The 23,367-nt window shown below is 34.1% G+C and overlaps 2 protein-coding genes across 3 annotated transcripts; one reads left to right on the top strand and one right to left on the bottom strand.

Moving 5' to 3' along the window:
• The first annotated feature begins 606 nt into the window (after window positions 1–606).
• Window positions 607–9,331, top strand: LOC134275501 (alkaline phosphatase-like). The gene is made up of 10 exons (XM_062757783.1): window positions 607–768; window positions 1,097–1,317; window positions 2,090–2,264; window positions 7,219–7,388; window positions 7,596–7,703; window positions 7,796–7,898; window positions 8,009–8,158; window positions 8,264–8,455; window positions 8,707–8,832; window positions 9,013–9,331. Exons 1-10 carry the CDS (start codon window positions 654–656, stop codon window positions 9,249–9,251), a joined length of 1,599 nt encoding a protein of 532 aa, XP_062613767.1. The 5' UTR covers window positions 607–653; the 3' UTR covers window positions 9,252–9,331.
• A 5,155-nt stretch (window positions 9,332–14,486) lies between these two features.
• On the bottom strand, window positions 14,487–21,502 carry LOC134275499 (uncharacterized). 2 transcript variants are annotated; one of them, XM_062757781.1, is made up of 9 exons: window positions 21,344–21,502; window positions 20,709–20,811; window positions 20,068–20,115; window positions 19,165–19,209; window positions 17,599–17,724; window positions 17,097–17,229; window positions 16,772–16,872; window positions 16,235–16,420; window positions 14,487–15,011 (listed from the first exon to the last, which is right to left on the bottom strand). In XM_062757781.1, exons 2-9 carry the CDS (start codon window positions 20,793–20,795, stop codon window positions 14,976–14,978), a joined length of 762 nt encoding a protein of 253 aa, XP_062613765.1. In that variant the 5' UTR covers window positions 20,796–20,811; window positions 21,344–21,502; the 3' UTR covers window positions 14,487–14,975. The 2 variants fall into 2 exon arrangements, with proteins under 2 accessions (XP_062613765.1, XP_062613766.1); XM_062757782.1 differs by lacking the exon at window positions 20,068–20,115.
• Between the last annotated feature and the right edge of the window lie 1,865 nt (window positions 21,503–23,367).

Here is a 23,367-nt window from a genome sequence, read left to right as displayed (position 1 = left end):
ACTTTTACATTTTGTGATGTTCATAGATTCATGGGTCTCTCCACACCTCGAAAACAACGAAAATTAAACCCCACGAAAATTAGTGATTTCACAGAATAAGAATGATATAATAACCTGATTTACATTTTTGATACTAATTTTCAGGCTATTATTTACGGGCTGATTTGTCTAAGGATATTTACTTTTGTCCGATCATGACAAGGAGCACGTGGCTGGCGTGACGACTGGAAGAGGTTTTTATTCCTCCATGGCATCTGATCCAATCTCTGATGATTTTAGAGGTCGGCATGTGGCTCAGCTCCCGCTTTTTATAGTTCATGTGGACTTTTGAACTTGATAACTGTTTGTTACCTCCATATTTCATTAATTTTAATAACAATGTGTTTTAATCTGACATAATTATATATTGTCAATTTCAATCTCATGAAACCAAATCTTTCAATGCAAACAAACTGTGTATCCACTTTAGTTGCAAAAAGCAAAGAACTGGCTTTGTGTTTTATTTCACACTTCCAATGATATATTGCATCATATAGCACCTAAGAGCACCAAAAGATTACTATCTATTATTTCGTAAATATCGCAGACATTGCCCTTATCTTCAGGTGACAGTAATTCTCACACAGCATAATACGGTGTCCTCGGCCGCAGACATGTTCCTTTTGGCAGTTGCTGTTCTGCTTATTCTTGGACAGGATGTGGTGGGAGGGGATAAGCGGGCCGCCCATACTTTGTTTGACAAGACCAAATACAGCGGGCTTGGCGAAAGTGAGAAACCCTTTGACATTTTAAAGTGCAACATATGCTCTAGATATTTCGTTAAAGTTTTGCTACTTGTACCGATTTCATTTTGAACAATATTTCTCAAGATAAGCTTGAAATATAACATACAATGCCATATTATAGCTTGTCGTTTAATTTTATCATAGATGTATTACAATGTGATGTTTAAATGAGTACTAGTAAGTTAAAATTATACTGTAAAAAGAACGAAAACTCATATAATCTCTTATTTGATCAAAGAAAGTTTGTAAAACATGATATTTGGGGTGGGATGGAGGTTAATCTCATTTAAATTTATTATCTTATAAAACAGCAAGATATTTTTGGAGAAACGAGGCCCAAAACACACTGCAAAATTCCCTAAAGAATCAACCCATTGTTGGTGAGGCCAAAAACGTCATCATGTTCCTGGGTGATGGGATGGGCGTGTCAACGGTGACAGGAGGGCGTATTCTGAAAGGTCAGCTACAGAACAAGACAGGAGAGGAGACAGTGTTATCCTGGGAGAGGTTCCCCAACGTGGCCCTCTCCAAGGTTAGATATCTGAATACTACAGAAATACAATGTATTAGCATAGTAGAACTGAGTTAATCACGAATTTGTTGTATAAGGCCAAATATATGTCACAAAACGCATATGAATAAAGAATTTTTGTCCCAAGCTAGTACTAGTATTTATACTGTTATATGGCTCGATTTTTGTCTAAGAACTTTATTCAGTTATAACCAATATTTGCCCCCAAATCAAACTTTGACGGGGAAATTTTTAATTATGTTCTTAAACAGGGTGGTATATGCTGACCTCAAAGCATAAGCAATGGCGTCATATGTTTGAAATGACGTCACCAAAATGACGTAAAGTTAAAATTTCTATGATTTCTACAGAAAAATGTATATATTACGTCGATATTTTGAGTGAAAGTCACCGAGCGCAGGTCTGATCAGGCTCAATATTTTGATATAATGTTTAGAATGATAATATCAATGAAATATGTAAATATTCTTCCTGAGCAAACTTGCGCTCTATAAATTTTAAAGCTAAAATTGTTGAAATTTTGTCCATTTTTTCCTCTTTCTAAGAAATGATATAAAATCGGACTAGTTTATGACGTAATAAAAAAAACTGTCAATAAACTACTTTGAAACTATAATATGTTCTGTTATTAATTTATATCTCTCATACAATTTATAGAATTCAGCACATTTCAAGAATTTTTCAAAATTTCACTTTCGTGGGGGCAAAGATATGCAATATACCGCATATAGTTCTTTCAGCATGCTATTTTAAGAGTGTTTTTTTTCTGTAGACATACAACCAAGATCACCAAACTCCAGATTCTGCAGGGACAGCCACTGCCTACCTCTCTGGGGTAAAGACCAACATGGGAACCATTGGTGTTGATGCCCAGATCGTCAGAGGACATTGTGACACTACCCAGGCTGCAGAAATTACGTCCATTCTGGACTGGTCACTTGTACAAGGTGAATGACCTACTACAACTAGTGCTAATTGTAACGGGGACCGTTACAGATGTTCCCCAAACGCTCCCCAACTCCCTTTTGGTGCCATATTCCCTGTAAGCTTCATTAAATAAGACAACCTCTATGCATCTGAGATTTTAACAACATTAACAAAGAAGTGTACAAAAATCATTTAAACTTTATCATTGCACGCGTGCACATGTGAATGCATATGCGTCATGACCATATCATCTTGTCTACACAATCTATATTTTTAATATACTGAATATTAAAGTATTTAATCCAAATTTATATAAAAAAAATTCGCTCATTCAAGTGTATGTTTGATTTTTCTCATTTCACGTGCACGCACGTGCATACATGAGCATGGTGACCATACCTTCTTGTAGAAGTCCATTACATCTATCTATGTTCTAAATTCCACTCCGTTTGGGTGAAAACTAAGGGAGTTATAGCTGTTTAAAGTTTCAGCCAATCAGATTGCAGCACATGTACACGCACGTGTATGCATGTGCATGGTGACCATACCTACTTGTAGAAGTCCATTATATCTATCTATGTTCCAAATCCCATCCTGTTTGGTTGAAAACCAAGGGAGTTATAGCTGTTTAAAGTTTCAGCCAATCAGATTGCAGCGCACGTGCATGCACGTGTTTTCATGATAATTGCTTTATTTCATGTTGTAGGATATCCTGATGCATGGCTATGTTCAAAATTTCAAAGGATTTTGTCAAAAAACAAGAAAGATATTGAGACTTTAGTTGCAGCCAATCAGAGCGAAGTGCACGTGCATGCGCGTGAGATCTTGCAATTTTCACCATGTCGTCATGTCTATACTACTAATATATCCTCACATTATGAGTTTCAAAGCATTTCATTTAAAAATAGAACAGTTGTGGCTAAATCTATTATATTGGTCATTTCACGTGTTGCACGTGCACGCTCTTGCAAGCACGTGCGCGCAAAATGACCTTGATTCCGCAAATCTACATAACATGTCTACTAACCCTAAAAAGGTTTTACCTACATCGGACGAACAGTTTACAAGATCATTCCCGGACAAAAAAGTTCCAGGAAGAAGAAGAAAAATAATAATAACTAGTGCTAATTGTAACGGGGACCGTTACAGATGTTCCCCAAAAGCTCCCCAACTCCCTTTTGGTGCCATATTCCCTGTAATCTCTATCAAATAAGAAATACTGAATGGAATTTAGACTTAACCAAGGTCTTCATAGAAAAATACAAAATATATTTAAAAATAGGCATTGCACGCGTGTTCATGTGCGTAACGACCATATTATCTTGTCTACACTATCTAAAATTTTAATATACTTAAGATAAAAGCATTTAATCCAAAAGTATTAAAAAAATTCGATCATTCGAGTGTATTTTTAATTTTACTTTATGCACGTGCACGCACGTACAAAATGACTACACCTTCTTGTAGGAGTCCCTTATATTTATCTATGTTCTAAATCCCATCCTGTTTGGTTGAAAAACAAAGGAGTTATAGCCATTTGAAGTTTCAGCCAATCAGATTGCAGTACACATGCATGCGCGTGATTTCATAATTTTTTATCTTTATCGTATTGAAGGATATCTAAATGAATGATTATATTTTAAAATTCCAAACATTTCGTCAAAAAACAAAGGAGATATAGCCATATAAAGTTTCAGCCAATCAGATTGCAGCACACGTGCATGCGCGTGATTTCATGAATTTTTTTCTATATCATATTTTAGGATATCCTAATGCATGACTATGTTTTAAATTTCAAAGCATTTCGTCAAAAAACAAAGGAGATATAGCCATTTAAAGTTTCAGCCAATCAGATTGCAGCAATCGCGCTTTCATGAAAAATTTTATATATCATGCTGTAGATCTTCATAATGTAGGACTATGTTCAAAATTTCAAAAGATTATGACTAGAAACAAGAAAGATATTGAGACTTTAGTTTCAGCCAATCAGAGCGAAGCGCACGTGCATGCGCGTGAGATCTTGCTATTTTGACCATGCCATCTTGTCTATACTACTAATGTATTCTTACATTATGAGTTTCAAAGCATTTCATCTAAAAATAGAACAGTTGTGGCTATATCTATTTTATTGGTCATTTCACGTGTTGCACGTGCACGCTCTTGCAAGCACGTGCGCGCAAAATGACCTTGATTCCGCAAATCTACATAACATGTCTACTAACCCTAAAAGGGTTTTACCTACATCGGACGAACAGTTTACAAGATCATTCCCGGACAAAAAAGTTCCAGGAAGAAGAAGAAGAAAAATAATAATAATAATAATAATAATAACTAGTGCTAATTGTAACGGGGACCGTTACAGATGTTCCCCAAACGCTCCCCCAACTCCCTTTTGGTGCCATATTCCCTGTTATCTCTATTAAATAAGAAATACTTTATGGAATTTAGACTTAATCAAGGTCTTCCAAGGAAAATACAAAATATATTTAAAAAATAGGCATTGCACGCGTGTTCATGTGCGTAACGACCATCTTATCTTGTCTACACTATCTAAAATTTTAATAATATCAAAGCATTTAATCCAAAAGTATTAAAAAATGCACTCATTCGAGTGTATTTTTTATTTTACTCATTTCACGTGCACGCACGTGCAAGCACGTGCATAATGACTACACCTTCTTGTAGGAGTCCCTTATATTTATCCAAGTTCTAAATCCCATCCTGTTTGGTTGAAAAACAAGAGAGTTATAGCCATTTGAAGTTTCAGCCAATCAGATTGCAGCACACGTGAATGCGCGTGATTTCATGAATATTTTCTATATCATATTTTAGGATATCGTAATGCATGACTATGTTTTAAATTTCAACGCATTTCGTCAAAAAACAAAGGAGATATAGCCATTTAAAGTTTTAGCCAATCAGATTACAGCACGCGCGCATGCGCATGCTTTTATTAAAATTTTAATATATCATGCTCTACATCTTCATAATGTAGGACCATGTTCAAAATTTCAAAAGATTATGACATGAAACAAGAAAGATATTGAGACTTTAGTTTCAGCCAATCAGAGCAAAGCGCACGTGCATGCGCGTGAGATCTTGCTATTTTGACCATGCCATCTTGTCTATACTACTAATGTATCCTTACATTATGAGTTTCAAAGCATTTTATCAAAAAATAGAAAAGTTCCGACTATATCTATTATATTGGTTATTTCAAGTGTTGCACGTGCGCGCTCTTGCAAGCACGTGCGCGCAAAATGACCTTGATTCCGCAAATCTGCATAACATGTCTACTTACCCTAAAAAGGTTTTACCTACCTCGGACGAACAGTTTACAAGATCATTCCCGGACAAAAAAGTACCCAGGAAGAAGAAGAAAAATAATAATAATAATAACTAGTGCTAATTGTAACGTTTGGGAACATAACTAGTGCTACAGATGTTCCCCAAACGCTCCCCAACTCCCTTTTGGTGCCATATTCCCTGTAAGCTTCATTAAATAAGACAAACTCGATGCATTTGAGACTTTAACAACGTTTACCCAGAAGTGTACAAAGTTCATTCAAATTTTAGCATTGCACGCGTGCGCATGTGAACGCATGTGCGTCATGACCATATCATCTTGTCTACACAATCTATATATTTTAATATACTAAATATCTAAATATTAAAGTATTTATTCCAAAAGTATTAAAAAGATACGCTCATTCAAGTGTTTTTTTGATTTTGCTCATTTCACATGCACGCACGTGCATACATGAGCATGGTGACCATATTTTCTTGTAGATGTCCGTTACATCTATCTATGTTCTAAATCTCACCTCGTTTGGTTGAAAACCAAGGGAGTTATAGCTGTTTAAAGTTTCAGCCAATCAGATTGCAGCGCACGTACATGCACGTGTATGCATGTGCATGGTGAACATATTTTCTTGTAGTAGTCCAGTATATCTATCTATGTTCCAATTCCCATCCTGTTTGGTTGAAAATCAAGGGAGTTATAGCTATTTAAAGTTTAAGCCAATCAGATTGCAGCGCACGTGCATGCACGTGTTTTCATGATAATTGCTACATATCATGTTGTAGAATATCATAATGCATGGCAATTTTCAAAATTTCAAAGGATTTCGTCAAAAAACAAGAAAGATATTGAGACTTTAGTTTCAGCCAATCAGAGCAAAGCGCACGTGCATGCGCGTGAGATTTTGCTATTTTGACCATGTCATATTGTCTATGCTTCTAATATATCCATATATTATAGGTTTCAAAGCATTTCATCAAAAATTTTAAAAGTTACGCCTATATCAATTAAATCGGTCATTTCACATGTTGCACGTGCACGCTCTTGCAAGCACGTGCACGCAAAATGACCTTCGTTCCGCAAATCTACATAACATGTCTACTGACCCTAAAAACATTTCACCTTAGTCGGATGTATAGTTTACGAGATCATTCCCGGACAAAAAAGTACCCAGGAAGAAGAAGAAGAAGAAGAAGAAAAATAATAATAATAAGAAACAGAGTAAAAACAATATGTTCCCCAACTTCGTTTGGGGAACATAATAAGAAACAGAGTAAAAACAATATGTTCCCCAACTTCGTTTGGGGAACATAATAAGAAACAGAGTAAAAACAATATGTTCCCCAACTTCGTTTGGGGAACATAATTAGTCAATTACTGTCATGCTAATTATTCATGTTTATTTTTGTTTCATTTTTTACAACCATGTCTTTGACATACAATGTACTGTATCTGAGGACTAAATCATTATGAAAGGTTTTGTAACAAAATTATTTTATGCATTGTTATACATGTATCTTTGTCCTGCTGTGATGATCTTGTTCAATAAGATATGTATATGCTACTCAGATAGCGACGAATGATATCAATAAGAGTTAAAAAGGTTTTAAGACACTATCTATACATACATGTAGTCTTCTTGGAAACAAAAAATCATACCTTCTTTTCGAAAGGCAAGTCTGTTGGCGTTGTAACAACTACCAGAGTAACCCATGCCACCCCAGCGGGAACGTATGCCAACGTGGCTGACAGGAACTGGGAAGGTGACGCAGAAATGACGCATGTGACAGGAGGGTGTAAAGACATCGCTCGTCAATTAGTGGAGGATAATCCAGACATCCAAGTATAGAAACAAAATTAAGCAGAGAATTTCTTATTTCCTGTATTAAAAATACTTCAACAAGTAGAACAAATTATACTGAATCTTATATATTTGCTTTAAAAGCGAGTGTTTCAACTCTCAAGTATTTAGTAAAGTTACACCATGATTACAAAAAGAATAGTGCAGATGTCTAGGTTTGTGATCATGGTCATTCTTTGTTTATAACAGGTTATTATGGGAGGCGGAAGAAGATTCTTTCTTCCAGCGGATGCAACAGATCCAGAACGAGGCTCGAACACAGCTCATGGAAGAAAAGACGGGAAAAATCTAATTCAGGTATGTGTCTTTTGAAAGATAATATTCCATAACCAAAGCTCATGCTCGATACCTTGTCATTTTGATTATGAGGCCATTTGTCGGTGTTATAGGACTGGATGGATGACAAGAAACGGAGACACAAATTATACAGATATGTCTGGAACGAGACTGACTTCAACTCGGTGGATCCTGCAAATACAGATTTTCTTTTGGGTAGTCTTTGAATATATTATTTTAATTTCATAACATGTTTTACAGTATTGTATCTGTAATTTTAAAAAAGTATACAAACATAGTAAAATAGGTATGCATTTAACTGACAGGTTTATTTGAGTCAAGCCACATGAACTTCGAAATTGATCGCACTGATCCTCATTATGAAAAAGCCGGGGAACCCCACATCAAAGACATGACGGAAAAAGCCATTCAAATCCTATCCAAGAACCCAAAGGGGTATTTCCTACTCGTAGAAGGTTATGATGCGCTTTTACTTAGCACCGATTCTCCAGTCTCTTCGAAATGTTAACGTTACACTACATATATATACCAGTAAGTAAATTCAACTCTGTACCATTTAGGCGGAAAAATTGATCTCGCTCATCACGGTAGTGAACCTGTAAGATCTCTCTATGACGTGGTAGCTTTGGACCAAGCAGTTGAAAAGGCCAACACCATAACAAGTGAAAAAGACACACTTATTGTTGTAACTGCCGATCATTCTCACACGTTTGTAATCTCTGGATATCCAGTTCGAGGAAATGGAATATTCGGTAAATTATTGATGCTAAATTAATCAGTGTCTACAAGCTGTTTCTTTTTCTTTTCATGAACCTTTTTCGATGATTATTTGTCTTTTAATCTCTCATAATAAGTCTATGTCTTATATGGATATAGGCCAGTAGGTAGATGTTATTTTTATGACTGTTAATTTTAATTGTTGTGTTCCTTTCGAGTATAGTACCTTGCAGATGAAAATACCCCTTACTTTTCATAATGATTTCCTTCAATGTTGACTTTTCAGATTTGATGTCTTCCAGACCCGGTTACATTTCACTGGCCCGTGATCATAACCCTTACACTACCCTGCTGTATGGAAACGGCCCAGGATGGCACTCCCATCGCCCAGACTTAAGACATGTTGATACAAGTAGGTTCCACATCATATTGTAACAATAAGAAATCTACAAAAGTTGCCACATTTTCATGTGGGGCTTGTAAATGTTTTAAAGTCAGGGAATCATCTCATTATTTCAATTTATTTTGCCTCCTCACCGTTTGGAGCGATAGTATTTGCATCATTATCATTCTTAGTTTATCCTCATTCAAGCTAGTAAACACTACGTGTACCAGTCAGCAGTTCCACTGTCAATGGAAACGCATGGCGGTGAAGACGTCGCCATATTTGCTAGAGGACCAATGGCGCATCTCCTTCATGGAGTGCGCGAGCAGAACTACATCCCTCACGTGATGGCGTACGCTTCCTGTGTTGGTGATTATCATGCAACAAGTCAATGCGCAGCCAGTGCTGGTCAGCACAGTGCAGCAACCTCAAATATATTTGGTTAAAAGCATCAGAGGCAAATTGTGTCAAGGTCACCGCAGTTCATGCATCCATTTTGATGTTCAACATTCAGCAAGAAATGATAAAATATCTTGCACAGATATTATTTAAATGAGAATTCGATCCTAACATGGAATTAAATTTTTATCACAAAATGTCTTCTTTGATGTTACCTTTATTTGATGCGATTTGCGATACAAAATCTTTGGTATAGTAACATAGTAAATACAAGTTTATCTTTTTAAAAAGATAAGTGATCTAGCGCCGTAGCAATTTTTAAACACAGAAAGAAAGGTTCGTGCATGATCAACTAATTTATTTTACTGAATTTTTTAATGTTTAATGATTCTGGGGTCTGGAAATTAGAGTTATAATTTTTTGTGAAGTGTATTTTATATAATTAAAAATTTTATTAGTGTGGAACTGCATTCTGTCAATCCCTTATTGTGTCCAGCCAAAAAACTTCGAAAAGAAAAAAAAAAGATTTTTTATGAGGATGACGGCATTGTCCAGGAAGGTGGTATAACTTGCAAGTAGATGTATGACCTTATTTTTTGTAGTTTACTTTTGAGAGTACACACACACACAACAAATTTCAGAATCAAACAGAAAAAGGCCATTGTTATTTAATGACAACGAAATTGTTTTCATACAGTCTATCTATGGTCCTTTTCAAAGACGGCCAGACCGTGAAGTTTTTCCAGAATGCCCGACCGTAAAGCCGAGCATGCGTATTCCATACGAGACCGCAAGCAAAAATCGGAAAGAATGGAGGCGTACAAGGCGAGGACAATCCCCCGCTCTGAGAAAAGACATTTCTCAATTCTAAAAGTTCATGAAGGTATATTTTTCAAAACTATATGGTTAAGGTAGTCCGATCCTCAGGTGTATGAAATTAGCTGTTAAGTAATCAAAAATACTCATAAAAGTATTTCTGAATCCACAAAATTATGTAAATTTATCCATGGTATTTTTTTTAAGTTAAAGATTACAGTTAATCATATTATGTAGGGAAAATTGTCAAATCTCCAATATTTTTGCAGAAAAAGGGACTTGGAATATCAGCAATGCATTTTCTAATTGCAAATTGATCAACAAATATATTTTGGGTTAAAAAACGATAGGTATCCAGGCATTCAGAGAAATTGTCATGATTTTTATACTTATTTCGTATTTTTTGTCTTCTATTTCCGTCATGTATTCTATAATACATAGTGTAAAAGGCTTTTGCTATCATTGCAAGACACCACAAATCACTACTCATTTCATATCATGCTAATAAGCATTGGTATCTAAGGCTGGATTCAAGAAAGTCTTGTTTCTGTAAAACTGTATTAATTTTTTCTCCTGTTATAGGGTACAAAATGTCAACTTTTATAAGACCTTTTCTAAGACTTCCACAGACCTTGAATCCTATAATGATGAATAAAATGAAAATTGTTGCATGAAAAAATTTCATTTTCTAACTTCATTTTGGTGCATTTCAAATTAAATATGAATTTTTGGAGTTATCCTTCCTGGCTAAGGATCGGATATCCTTAAAGAGGCTGGGTGGTCGTGGCCATTTTTAGACTATTTTGATCTCCATTAGAAGAAGAGCTCCATATAATAAAGATACAATAAAATTATCAAATTTTAAAGCTAAAATTTATGAAATTTTTCTTTGCTAAATGATAGTTGACATTCTAAAATATCATATCCCAAAATTTAAGTTATATCTGGTGGTTAATAAAAAATAATAAGTTGAACCCCTAGCCTCCTTAATATCATCTTTTACAGATTTAATTCTGTATTTTATTGTTTAAATATCTTATTAATAATTTATTTTTTACTCATGTTTATAAGATATATGAAAAAAAAGCTTCACGTATGATTCGAACTCTCTCCATAACACAGAGAGGGTTGGCGCAAGATCAAAAGCGCTAACCACGACGGTACGAAGTATATGCGTTATCACAGTCTGCCAGTGTAATTTGTTGAAGCGTACATTTTTTTCAGAAATGTTCAATTTTCATACAGGAAGGGTTCAGATTCCATTTTTTTTTAGACAAATGAAATAGATTTCTTGTCTATGTTTCCATCATTTAAGCGTTAACGAAGATTGGAGACTTAATCAACCCATTCATATTCAAAAATCATTTTCTATGGCTCTAGTTAACCCCTTTTCCACTAATTATGCTCAGCTGTCAACTTTGAAAAAAAAAAAAAGATTGCCAAATGAAAAGTCGTCCAGTAAAATAAAATAAAGAGTTTTGAAGATGACATTACTGAGAACATGATTTTAGAAAAATATAACTTTTTTTGAAAATTGAGAGACATTATCTCAAAATGGGGGATTGTCTACGCCTTGTAAGCCCTCTTTCTTTTGTTTTTGATATACAAACCGTTTACAAAGGTCTCAGAACTAGAATTATGAACTTATATTTGCAATGTATGGTTGTTAAATTATCACAGTTGTTTCACGTCAGAATTGATACCTTATGTATCATCAATTCATTTGATGCGCTCAGCAATTCAATTAAAGGTATCTTATAATAATTAACATCTTTAACGGTGTTTAATTACGGATTATTGCAATAATTCATCTTGACTGATTTTTTAAAAAATATTCCTTTCGTCTAATGAATTACCGATATCGAGTTACTGAAAAGCAAGTTGATGAAACAACAATATCAACAGTCTCATTTCAAGTCATCATTTCAGAGTCAAGTTCAATTGTTGGTCAAAATCGTAGTGCATAATTATGGCACGCCAAATCCACAAAAATGAGCAAAACATAGTTTCATAGTCGATAAACTAGGTTTATCGGTTGTAAACTATAGTTTACGGACTGTAAACTATAGTTAACAACGTTAATCTATATTTTACACCTGTAAACCATAGTTAACGCGATAATCTATGTTTCACAACCGTAAACTATACTTAACATTGAAAACAATCATTTGCGATCGCAAAACATAGATTATCTGATAAATACAGTTTCACGATTTGTAAACTATAGTTTACAAACCGTTAACTATAGTTAACGATCTGATAAATATAGTTTCACGATTTGTGAAACTATGATTAACAACTCTTAACTATAGTTTACGATTGTAAACTATAGTTTACAAACGTGAATCTATGTTTATCAACAAAATCTATTGTTAACGCTTTATTCAGACAGATAAACTTAGTTTAGCATTCGTAAACTATAGTTAACGACCGTTAAATAAAGTTTTACAGACGAAAACTATACTTAACGAATCGTTAACTATACTTAACGAATCGTTAACTATAGTTTACGGTTTGTAAACTATAGTTTACAGTCGATACACCTAGTTTATCAATTGTGAAACTAGGTTTATCTCATTTTTGTGAATTTGGCGTGCCATACATAATATTTAAAGGAATTTTTTCAGAAGTCTATGGATGGATTTACAAAAACAAAACTATAGAATTATGTGTCTTAGTTAAGTCTACTTACGTAAGTTATATGTTTTTGCATATTAAGCTTTTCCGTCTCTGACCAGTGGAGCTAAAATTAGACATACTGTGTAACCCCATTCTGACCTTCCTTTCTTGTTTACTTTTTAAATGGTTAAAAACAGAACTAATGTCAGGGAAGGAATGGCCGACAGGCAGGAACAGACCATACTCATAGTATATGACAAATACCATTTGTTATAATGTTACGTTCTATTTATTTTCAAACTTTCAAGAGAAAAAACCCATTGCAATATATATAAAAAAAAATATTATGTACATCTTGAATTGGAGCCAGCATATGATGTAAATATTTAACCGTAATGTAAATGATTAATAATTAATTTCCTTTTTAAAGAAACAATAAATTTTTCATCTTGTTGCAGATCTGAATTTCATTGGTCTGAATAAAGGGACAGATGTACATATATTTTTTTATCAGACAAGTTAAGTAGTAGTTACCCCATATCATACTGTTGGTTATGTGTAGATACCCGATGGGTGTGGTCATAATGACACGAGGGAGCGTAGCTCCCGAGCTGTCATTATGACCACGTCCATCGGGTATCTACACATAATCAACAGTGTGATATGGGGTAAATGACTTGTACCATAGTTTTCAAAAATCTTTCATATGTAAGTCAGCTTAGGAATCGGTCGGACTGGTTCGCGTGATTGAAACATTAAGTGTTTGGTTTCAAATATGCATTTGGATTTTATATGATTTTACGCTCCTTCGTGTCCTTCTGACCACGTCCATCGAATATAGGGTAAGTGATTTGTATACAATATACTTTTCAAATTTTGCTACAAATTTTGTCCTCAGGGTCATTGAACAGTGAGGGATCTTCCTGTCTACACCTCCTGCGACACGGGACCTCTATTTATACTTTATAGGTCTCCACGTCCCACAGTGGGATTCAACTTCTTATATGTTGACTCTAGGGCAGGTGCTTAAACCACTGGGCCACGCAAGCGACAGTAAAATTAAACATCTAAGCCCGTTTAAAAAGTTTGATTTATGTAATTGAAAAAATAACGAGTTTGGTTTCAATGATATATGTTAATTTGATATGATTTTTTTTTCGTAAATTTCAATCGTCAAAATTACATACTAGTAATTTAAATTTAATATGAACTTGGTTTAACTTAAATTTTTGTAAACCTGATACAAACTTTGCCGTGCACAGTGGTACGTTGATTGAAATGTTTGTTATGTTTTAATTTAATGAAAATTAGATATTTGATCGGCTAGATCGAAAAGGTTATTTATGTACAGTAGTGTACACTTGTTTTTACGTCAAGTATGTACCGTGTTTCCTTTGTTGGTTATCAAAGGAACGATATATTGAAATCTACTAAGCTGGTCATTACACTATTTAATTTTTTTTTTAAAAATCAAGCGATTTCTGAAGTTTTTTTTTTCTTCACTTTTAACTAAAGTTAAAGTATTATTGGCCGTTTTTAACTGTTATTCATTACAAAATGCTGTATACAATTGAAATTTTTACCCCTTTTTACTCTCCTAAGTTTGGTATGATTGTTTCATTTAAAAACCGTGCATGATCGTTTTATAAATAGTTCTTTTGTCCCGACTCGATGGGCGGAGTTATAGAAAAGTGTGGGTTATGTACAGAAAACCCACACTTTTAACAAAAGAAATCACACCTAACTATGGTACAACTACATATCTGCAGCTATTAAAATCATATGATGAGCATATTGATTTTAATTCAAACAATTTTTATTTCAAAAACTAAATGTACAATTTAAAGTAAAAATCATGGCCTTTTTATTAATAATAACAATTAAATAAATAAAAAAAAAATGATGACATATAGAGTGTCAAATATTCAACACACAAAGTCAAAGATGTGAAATCTATCAACAGTACTATGAAGGACAGGAAAGAGTAAGAAATACAGAAAAGGTGTATAACAAGTGAATCAAAAAGTTAATATGCAAGTACAAGTGTCAAAATAAATACTATACACAACAAGTATATCTAACAAATTAGCATTCTTTTTTTAATTCCTAGTTATGACCTTAGACATTCACAATATGCTATCAATAATCTTTTTTATGTTAATCACGTACTGCACTCAAAAAGTATAATAATTAATGGTTTTGTAAATATACACGGAATATCTTTTAATAAATGTTTTTTGATAATGTCCAGATCAATTTCTTCACGGAATGATTAAACTAAAAGAAGAAATCACACATGCCTCAGTAAAATGCCTAGAACTCTGTGGCTGCTCTGTTTATTTCTGTTTTGGATATTTAGAGAATGGAGTGCTCTAAAAATAAAAGGATGGGTTATGGTTAAACCAACTGGTGGTATAAACAAATCTCAGTTTAACATTTCATAGTTTCCATATGTATAGAAGAAAAACCAATCATGTTTAATCAAGACAAGAAGTCAAATCTTTTCTTCACATTGCAAGCTAGAGCAAGTAAATCTTCATTTGAAAAAAAAAATCAGCAGTTAACTGTGTAATATTTCCATTTCCAATTGTTTTCTCTATGATAAACACTACAAAAGCGATTCTTGTTAATTTCATGGTAATACCCTGTGGTATGTATATTTCTCTATTACTGAAAGGTCAGGTGTCAACCTGCATGTATATCACTGGCGTATAAATATACGAAAGAAAAATAGATGTTTTGTTTAATTGTTTACTAAGTAATTTGATATGATATATCTTTTTAACAAACAAAATAAATAATGTATTTTCGGCTCGAAAGCAAGTCACTAGCGCAACGCTGTCCACTATCACCGAGGCCTCGCGAGACCCAGAACTCCACTTCCGTAAACATGGTTAAACAGCCACGTGGAAAAATTGACATTGCCACATGGATCTGCACGTACTCCATCATCTGATACAGACATCGGCGTCCTTCAGTCATTACCATCCGACTTCTTAAGCAACTCAACTTCTGTTATTTTAACATCCATACAAATCGGTTTCCTGACCATGCAGACCAACTCCCGTTTCATCAACTGCAACATTGCATTCAATATGGCGGCGGAGAAGTGACATAGTGCCTATATATGTTCGTGCTTCCGACAACCTAAATCTAGGTCACATATATAATTAAAGTTAACAAGATTTCTTTGATCATAATTTAAAATTCTTTTGTTGTTTATTTTATAAATGTTGCTATTTGACTACGGTAACTAAATAATCAATAAATTTGTTTCGTGTTTTTTGGGACTATTTTTTATAGTCAAATTTGACGTCATGGGGCCTTGTGCATTTCAAATCTACTCAATTGGACAGTATTTCGATTTATTTTAAGATGGATATTTCAAGTAAAAATGGAAATATAAGGAATCACTGTCTAGTTTTGAGAGTATGCCAGGGACATCAACAATAGTGGGAAACATGGGATAATTTTAGCATAACGGGCTTCGCCCGTTATGCAAATTATCCCATGTTTCCCACTATTGTTGATGCCCTGGCATACCCTCAAAACTAGACAGTGATTCCTTAAAAAGATACATGCATATTTATCTTACAGCAAGGTAGACTCCAAATTTGGCATGCTCATCATTGGCAGAGCAGGCAGCTGCAGGCTTCAGTGAGCCATCTCCCAGTATCCCCACACATTTACCCCTCTCCTTACAAGACTCCAAACACACAAAGTTCTGTCCCTTTAGCACTAACAAGAACTTTGTCTCGATCCCAAGATGGCTGCCCTGAGGCTAAAAGAGGATATGAAATCAATATTCAAATATACTCTTTATATCAAACAATATATTTATCTGTTTCATTGCATTTGTGGAAGTTCAGTTTTTGAGTATTTTATCAGTACCTCGGTCCAACAATTTTACAACAAACATTGAGATGTGGGTGAATTTTCTTTTTGAAAAAAAAAGAAGATGTTTTCATATGAAAATACATCAGGTCCCTTATGAACCTGTAGTTTAATAGCAATCTAGAAAAAAAGACTTATATGAATTAAAACAATTACTTTGTGGTACACAGTTCAGTTCTGCTGTCATCTGCCTAAGTGATATTCATTTAGAGAATGCACCTTTTTAGATAATACTCACCACATGCATAACAACCGTGTGCCCATTAACTATGGCCAGGTAGTTGAAGTTGTTGTGGAGGCGAACTTGATTGCTTCCCTCATTAACCACAGTCCAGACAGCTATAAAACAGACAAAATGCAATATAATATTCAAAAACAAAAACAAACCTCTTTTTCCCTTTGGATCAAATCATTTGAATGCATATATATTAAAAATATACCGCAGGAAAAGTAATGATATGAAATTTGTAAACACTTCTGATATATATATTTTTTGAAAATTTATCTACTATAGACATATCTCCTGGCATACCTACTGATAATACAAACACCTAGCCACCTACCATTATAAACCTCTGGTCCAATAACTCCCATCCCGTCAACCACCAGCTGACCAGATGAAGACTGGACGATCTGTAGGGCCCGTCCACTGGACTTAGACACTAGCTGTACCTGGTTACCAGTCACAAAGTTCTCCTACAAAGATGTGGCAAAACTTTATGAATTCAGGAAACTTCAATTAAATATAAATTATACAAGTGAACTTAGGTATCTCTAATACATTATACCTATATCTTGAATTGAATACCTTGGTTATGTCAAAGTAATTTTTAAGTCCCAACTACTGAATCCTTAGTATTTTACCCTTAATATTTTTTAAATCTTTGATTATCTCGAAGTTCATTTTAGGTCCCTAAGAGTTCGAGATAATGAGGTTTGACCATATATTTGAAAAAGTCCAAATAAGTGACAGAATTATGCATTGAACACTTTATTTGATCATACCAGAAGAGCTCACATGAGCCATTAACACTAGCTGAGCCATAAAAATGAGATTTATCTTACAAGAACAGGTCCGTAATTGTGTTGGTGATATTCAGTTCTGATCATGTTTCCTGCAGAATCTAGTTCTTTCTGAATAAATCCACCAAGCCTGTTCAGATCTTTTGACAGGGATCCAAGCAGACCATGCTATAATAAATAACATAAATATGATAACTGAGATACAGTACTCTGTACTATAAGCATGAGAAGCAATATAACTGGACTTTTATAAATATGGGCTAAATGTTTCATAGACACAACTGGTTTCCAATCAAGAAGGGGATATACCACTGTATTAAAAGTGATGGAAAAGTTTTTTTTAAATAAAGAGATGAGAGAGAAATAGAACACTGCATGGAATAACTTAACCCACACCTTAAACCCAGTAAAAAAAGTAGAAGAGTTTTTATTCTATCTGGTAAATGTTGATTGATAAACATGTCATAAATACAAAACTATACCCCAATTTTAAAAATTTGTAAATACTAGCAGAATGCATAGACTTAATTGCCTTACTCAGTTACTGCAAAGAATGATATGTAATATGTAGGGATGTCAAATCGGTCAATTTTTAATACTCGGTTACTCGGATGTTTTTCCGATCGAGTACCCGGGTACTCGGTAAAAGTGTAAATGAATATGAACAAGTAAACATTGTAAACTCTTGTAGAAATAAAACCACATGCTTTGAAAGGAGGTTTTTCTGTTGTAACAACGATGAGCACTTCGTGCCCGATGAAATTTAATATAGCATCGTTTATGTTCAATTTATTCATCAGATAAACACAAGAAATAAAATCATAAGTAGTTCACAGATTTTTTGTTTCAAAAATTAATCTGCTCCGTATATTGTAATGTAACTCTTTGTTGCGTTTGACGTCCAGGTATCAGTCGTACAGTTTAACTTGAACTTGATCAAGTTCGCCTAACAGAGCGGATTTACGGTTTTAGTACACTTTTCGAACATTTTCTAGTATTATGGGATGGTATTTTGTAGTTTGGTGCAATGATGGACATAAGTTTTTTTAAGCCTTTGGCTTCAACCATTTGTATTGGCAGGTAATCAAACACAACCATATCAACAATCGCGCGGACAAAATCATCTGTCTCTTTTCCCGAGAATTTTTAAAAGACTTCTCGCAGAATTAACAAGATTGTCAAATTTATTAAATCATAATAGACCTTAAACGATGTTCATTGAAAACAAATAATTAAAGTTAATCAAAAATAAGGGTAGAAGACAGTCAAAGGTGAGAAAAGCCAGGTTACAGGTGCTTGGTCACGATAATTACTGTATAAACATTGCCACAGGCGATAACGGTCATTTAGAGGAGTAGGAAACCCTAATTACTGTATGTACAAGTGCAATGAGTATTTTACGTTTTAAAACAGATTGTTTAATGCATTAATAAATAAGCTAAGAAATATTCAAAAATATACATCCGAGTAACCGAGTACTGATTTTAGTATTCGATACTCGGACGTTCGATCGAGTACCCGGTTAACCGGGTACTCGTTGACATCCCTAGTAATATGTTATAAATTGGGCAAAATGAATAATTTTTTTCAATTAATTTCAAAACTTACATTTGTAGGGGGTGGCCTATGCTGTTGTTGAACTATTACTGTTGTCTGAAAGGTAAAAAAAGGTTTGTATGATATAAACTACTAAACTGAATATTGCATCACTCTGTATCAATGTATTTCTAACTTTAGCCTATAGATGTGCAAGAGATATATTCCTGTACTTTTTTATTTTATTATTTTCCCATCATCTTTCATTGCAAAACTTGGATTCCATATTGTGGCCCCACCCTCCCCCAGGGGTCATGATTAGAACAATCTAGAATCAACATTACCTAAAGATGCTTTCATATAAGATTCAGCTTTTCTGGCCCCGTGGTTCTTCATCCAAAGAATTTTTTTTTTTAAATTCCATTATATTTCTACGTAAAATTTAGATTCCACATTGTGGCCCCGTCCTACCCCTGAGGGTCAGGATTTTAACAATTTAGGATCTACACTACCTCAGGATGCTTCCACATTTGTTTCAGTTTTTCTGGCCCAGTGGTTCTTAAGAAGATTTTTTAATGACCCCATCCTATTTTTGTCTTTTCTTGATTATCTTCCCTTGTGATGGGACTTGGCCCTCCAGTTTAACAATTTAAACTCCCGTCCCCCAAGGATACTTTGTACCAAGCTTGGTTAAAATTGGCCCTGTGGTTCTTGAGAAGAAGTCGAAAATGTGAAAAGTTTACAGACGGACAGACAGCTAGACAGACAGATGGCCAGCTAGACAGACGGACAAGACAAAATGTGATCAGAAAAGCTCACTTGAGCCTTCAGCTCAGGTGAGCTAAAAAAAACTGAAAACCCAATTTAAAACAATTATCAAGTATTTATGTACATGTTAGTATGTTTTCAGTGAAGGATCATAAAACTGAACACAGTGAAGAGGAATTTAAACATGGCAAACCAATGTTTACTCACATTTGGAGGAGGGGGGTATTGACCATATTGTTGTATTATAACAGAAGGCTTAAAACAAAAACAAAACATTGTACAATTCTCAGTTAAGCTTGGACTTTCAGTGAGGCATGGCATTCTCGGCACTACGTAATTAGCGTCTGTCAAATGGGGAACAGATTCTCATTGGCTAAGAAATTAATAAAATCAGGAACTGTTGTTCAGAAAATTGTTTTTGACAACGATGAGACGACTTAAACTCCACCTCTTTGCCAGATGGGACAATGTTATTGGTTATTCGGTACACTTGTTGACATTCGCCAGAATGTCTATCACATGTATTTTCAACAGTGTATGAAAGCTGTGTAAATTTCAGAAGCTAATTAAGTAACGACGAGAATTCCAGGCCTTACGGAAAGTCCAAGCTTAACTGAGAATTGTCCTATCTTTCCAAAGCCTTCAAATCTAGTGAACACATTTTTTTTTAAATGCAAATTAATTAATAATGTCCATTGATCAATCATGAAGTACTACTAGTCCTTTCTTGTACATTACACGTTCATTTAATACACATATAAATGAAACTCCTTTTCAATATTTTTTTTAACATAAAGTCTCACCAAGATTATAACTATCATATATTCCTTTGACTATAGTGTACCTACCCCTGCCTGTGGGTACTGGTAGGGAGGGGGAGGCCCCTGGTACGGAGGGGGCTGTTGGTATCCACCACCAGGATACTTGGATGCCATTTTGGTTCTGTTCTCTCTATATGTGTAAATAAGATTAATTAACATACAAAAACCAAGCTATTTAATAATACAGTTAATTTTGTCAGAATTAGAAAAAAATATTGGTATTTTATGTACCATAATTTATGGTACATAATTTAGTAAATGACTTTTACAAAAGCTTTCTCTTCAATTTTTTTCTATCATAATCATAAATTTCCCCATCTTAGGTTGACACGTTCTTCTGTTTAAAATTCATAGAAACTCAATCATGTGAAAAAAGTGACAACCTTCACATTTTCATGTGGAAATATCAGTTTTACCATGGAAATAGAGTAAAAACTCCATTATATTATACGAAATGTGTAGATAAATTATTTCTGAATTCAAATATCTTATTAATGTTGGTGACATTTCTTATTATTTATGACAACTGTAATGATTACTATTGCTAACGTTAGAAAATGAAAGTAGAGATTGACTGAATCAATTTTCCAAAAAATATTCTTAAATGAAATATTAATTACACATGAGGAGTAATCATAATATAAATTCAGCAACATAGCTACCTAAGTATCCAACAACGCTGGAAAATCTACCAAATTCGATTGATAGGATCGATTATTTGATGGTTCGATATTTGTTTACACTGATTTCGCGAAACTTCCGTACACTCACGGTCACGTTACCTGGTTTGACTAATTCACGCAGAAACCAAATACTCGGACATCGCTCTTGTATGAAAAAAAAATTCTAAGATGTCTTAAACAAATGTAATTTCTATTTTTACCTGTTTAATATCCATGAATGTATAAATGAAAATCATATGTAGGTGCTTAGAATAGAATAGAATAGAATTTATTACCAAATCAAGGCCCATTGGGCATAAACATATAACATATATAATTACTTATAAACATTATAAAGTATTAGACAAAATACAACATATGGTGAAGAGCAATTCTTCTATTAAGTATATACATGTATATACTGATATATATATATTGGTGGCATTTTAAAGTTTCATATATACAGATATACATGATGGGTTGTTGTACAAAAATGTGCATAATTATTATTTATGGTATACATATATACATATATCAAAACACATAAAACTATGTTTGAAACATCAACAAGAGGCAGCAAGAGTCGGTTCTAAAGGATATACAGAATTCCACTTCTGCCCCATGTAGAATAAACAGACATAAAATTTATGGAGATAAATATATATTACATAGAAGTATTTTACATTGACACATGTGTTAATTAAATTGAACTACAATGGACAGCAAGAGTCAGTGCTGAAGGATAGTATATTGTTATTATACATGTATTGTACATCGTTCATTTATTTATGCACGTTTGCAGTATATAGAAACAACCTGTCCCACTCCATGCTAGAATGGATACTTTTTGCGCCTCTATCGCAGGAGAGATACAATCTCGAAACCCGCTTAATATAGCAAGTAATGGTCTTGTCAGTAAGTACATTCTATTCACCTCTTACTTTAATGTTTTTTAATCAATTTGTTGGACAATTTTATTCAATAAACTGTCTACGGATTTCCCTGTTTCCCTTATCATGACATGGTGGTTAATCCACAAAATGCCAATGTTTGGTGATTTCGGAACTCCACACAAATAGTTTTTTTTTCAAAATAGATTGAATTTATAGCTTGAATACAGCTTGCTATATCACACACGCAGTGGGTGGATATAAGGGATGCTTATAACTAATTATTCCTCCATGGCACGTGATCCCGCTTCTGATGTTATAGAGTTCCGTATTTGATATCCTTCCAGTGTGTTTTGTTCCAGTGGAGTTTTGAGGTTGATTCCTGTTTGTTTTCTTCATAGGCCTAAACTGCAAATTATCAAGCGACAACTTATGCTGGTTAATTAACTTCAGTGGTGTGATGCCCTTTACGCAAAAAATATGCTGATAAATAAAATCGCAAGAATTATATTTTCGCTCAAAGACCGTAATTACGCAAAAATAAAGTTCTCTGAATCTCACAAATAAAAAAGGGATGTGTAGTATTTCTCTGGTTTTATCGTCTATTGTCAGCAAAACATTGAAATATTTAAACAGATGTGGTAAACTGATTTCCCCTTTACCCAATCATGACAATGAGCACACAAGAGCTGTGAACGATCGACAGAGAATGCTTAAGTCTTTCATGGAACCTGATCCCACCTTGATGTTTTTAGAGGTCCCCTTTGTCTTGTAGTCTGGTCCCCTATTTGTCTTGTTAACATTTAATCTCATGTCAATGGAATTAATCAGTACTGTTTTTATTTTCATATTTTCATTCATACCATGCTTTTATATCATCTATACAGATAGTGTAACAGGAAAACAGGAAAAGAGAAAATCACAGAGCTCAACGAAGACTTTATTTCCACATTGACGTATTATCAACAAACAATGAATCTGATGCACAGAATCCTGATTTTTATATATACAGGTAATTTACTTTGATAGCTATGTGAATGGCCTTATAATTAGTTTTCTATATGCAAGATTTAATCTTAATCAAATAAGAACAAGGCAAACATGCATGCAGATACCGGTACGTGTTAGGTATAG

Source organism: Saccostrea cucullata, unplaced genomic scaffold, assembly GCF_032062105.1.
Source record: "Saccostrea cucullata isolate Sc308-1 unplaced genomic scaffold, CSIRO_AGI_Scuc_v1 ctg7147, whole genome shotgun sequence".
Taxonomy (NCBI): domain Eukaryota; kingdom Metazoa; phylum Mollusca; class Bivalvia; order Ostreida; family Ostreidae; genus Saccostrea; species Saccostrea cuccullata.
Note: the sequence above shows the minus strand (reverse complement) of the source record. Positions and strands in the feature narration are given on the sequence as shown.

What these genes read in the sequence shown, in the direction of transcription:
- LOC134275501 (XM_062757783.1), top strand. Translation starts at nt 654, where the DNA reads ATGTTCCTTTTGGCAGTTGCTGTTCTGCTTATTCTTGGACAGGATGTG. An exon ending in CCAACGTGGCCCTCTCCAAG is followed by an intron (nt 1,318 to 2,089) that starts GTTAGATATCTG and finishes TTTTTTCTGTAG; the next exon opens with ACATACAACCAAGATCACCA. An exon ending in ACGGGAAAAATCTAATTCAG is followed by an intron (nt 7,704 to 7,795) that starts GTATGTGTCTTT and finishes TCGGTGTTATAG; the next exon opens with GACTGGATGGATGACAAGAA.
- LOC134275499 (XM_062757781.1), bottom strand. Translation starts at nt 20,795, where the DNA reads ATGGCATCCAAGTATCCTGGTGGTGGATACCAACAGCCCCCTCCGTAC. An exon ending in AATACCCCCCTCCTCCAAAT is followed by an intron (nt 19,210 to 20,067) that starts GTGAGTAAACAT and finishes TTTACCTTTCAG; the next exon opens with ACAACAGTAATAGTTCAACA. An exon ending in ATAGGCCACCCCCTACAAAT is followed by an intron (nt 17,725 to 19,164) that starts GTAAGTTTTGAA and finishes TATTTATTATAG; the next exon opens with CATGGTCTGCTTGGATCCCT.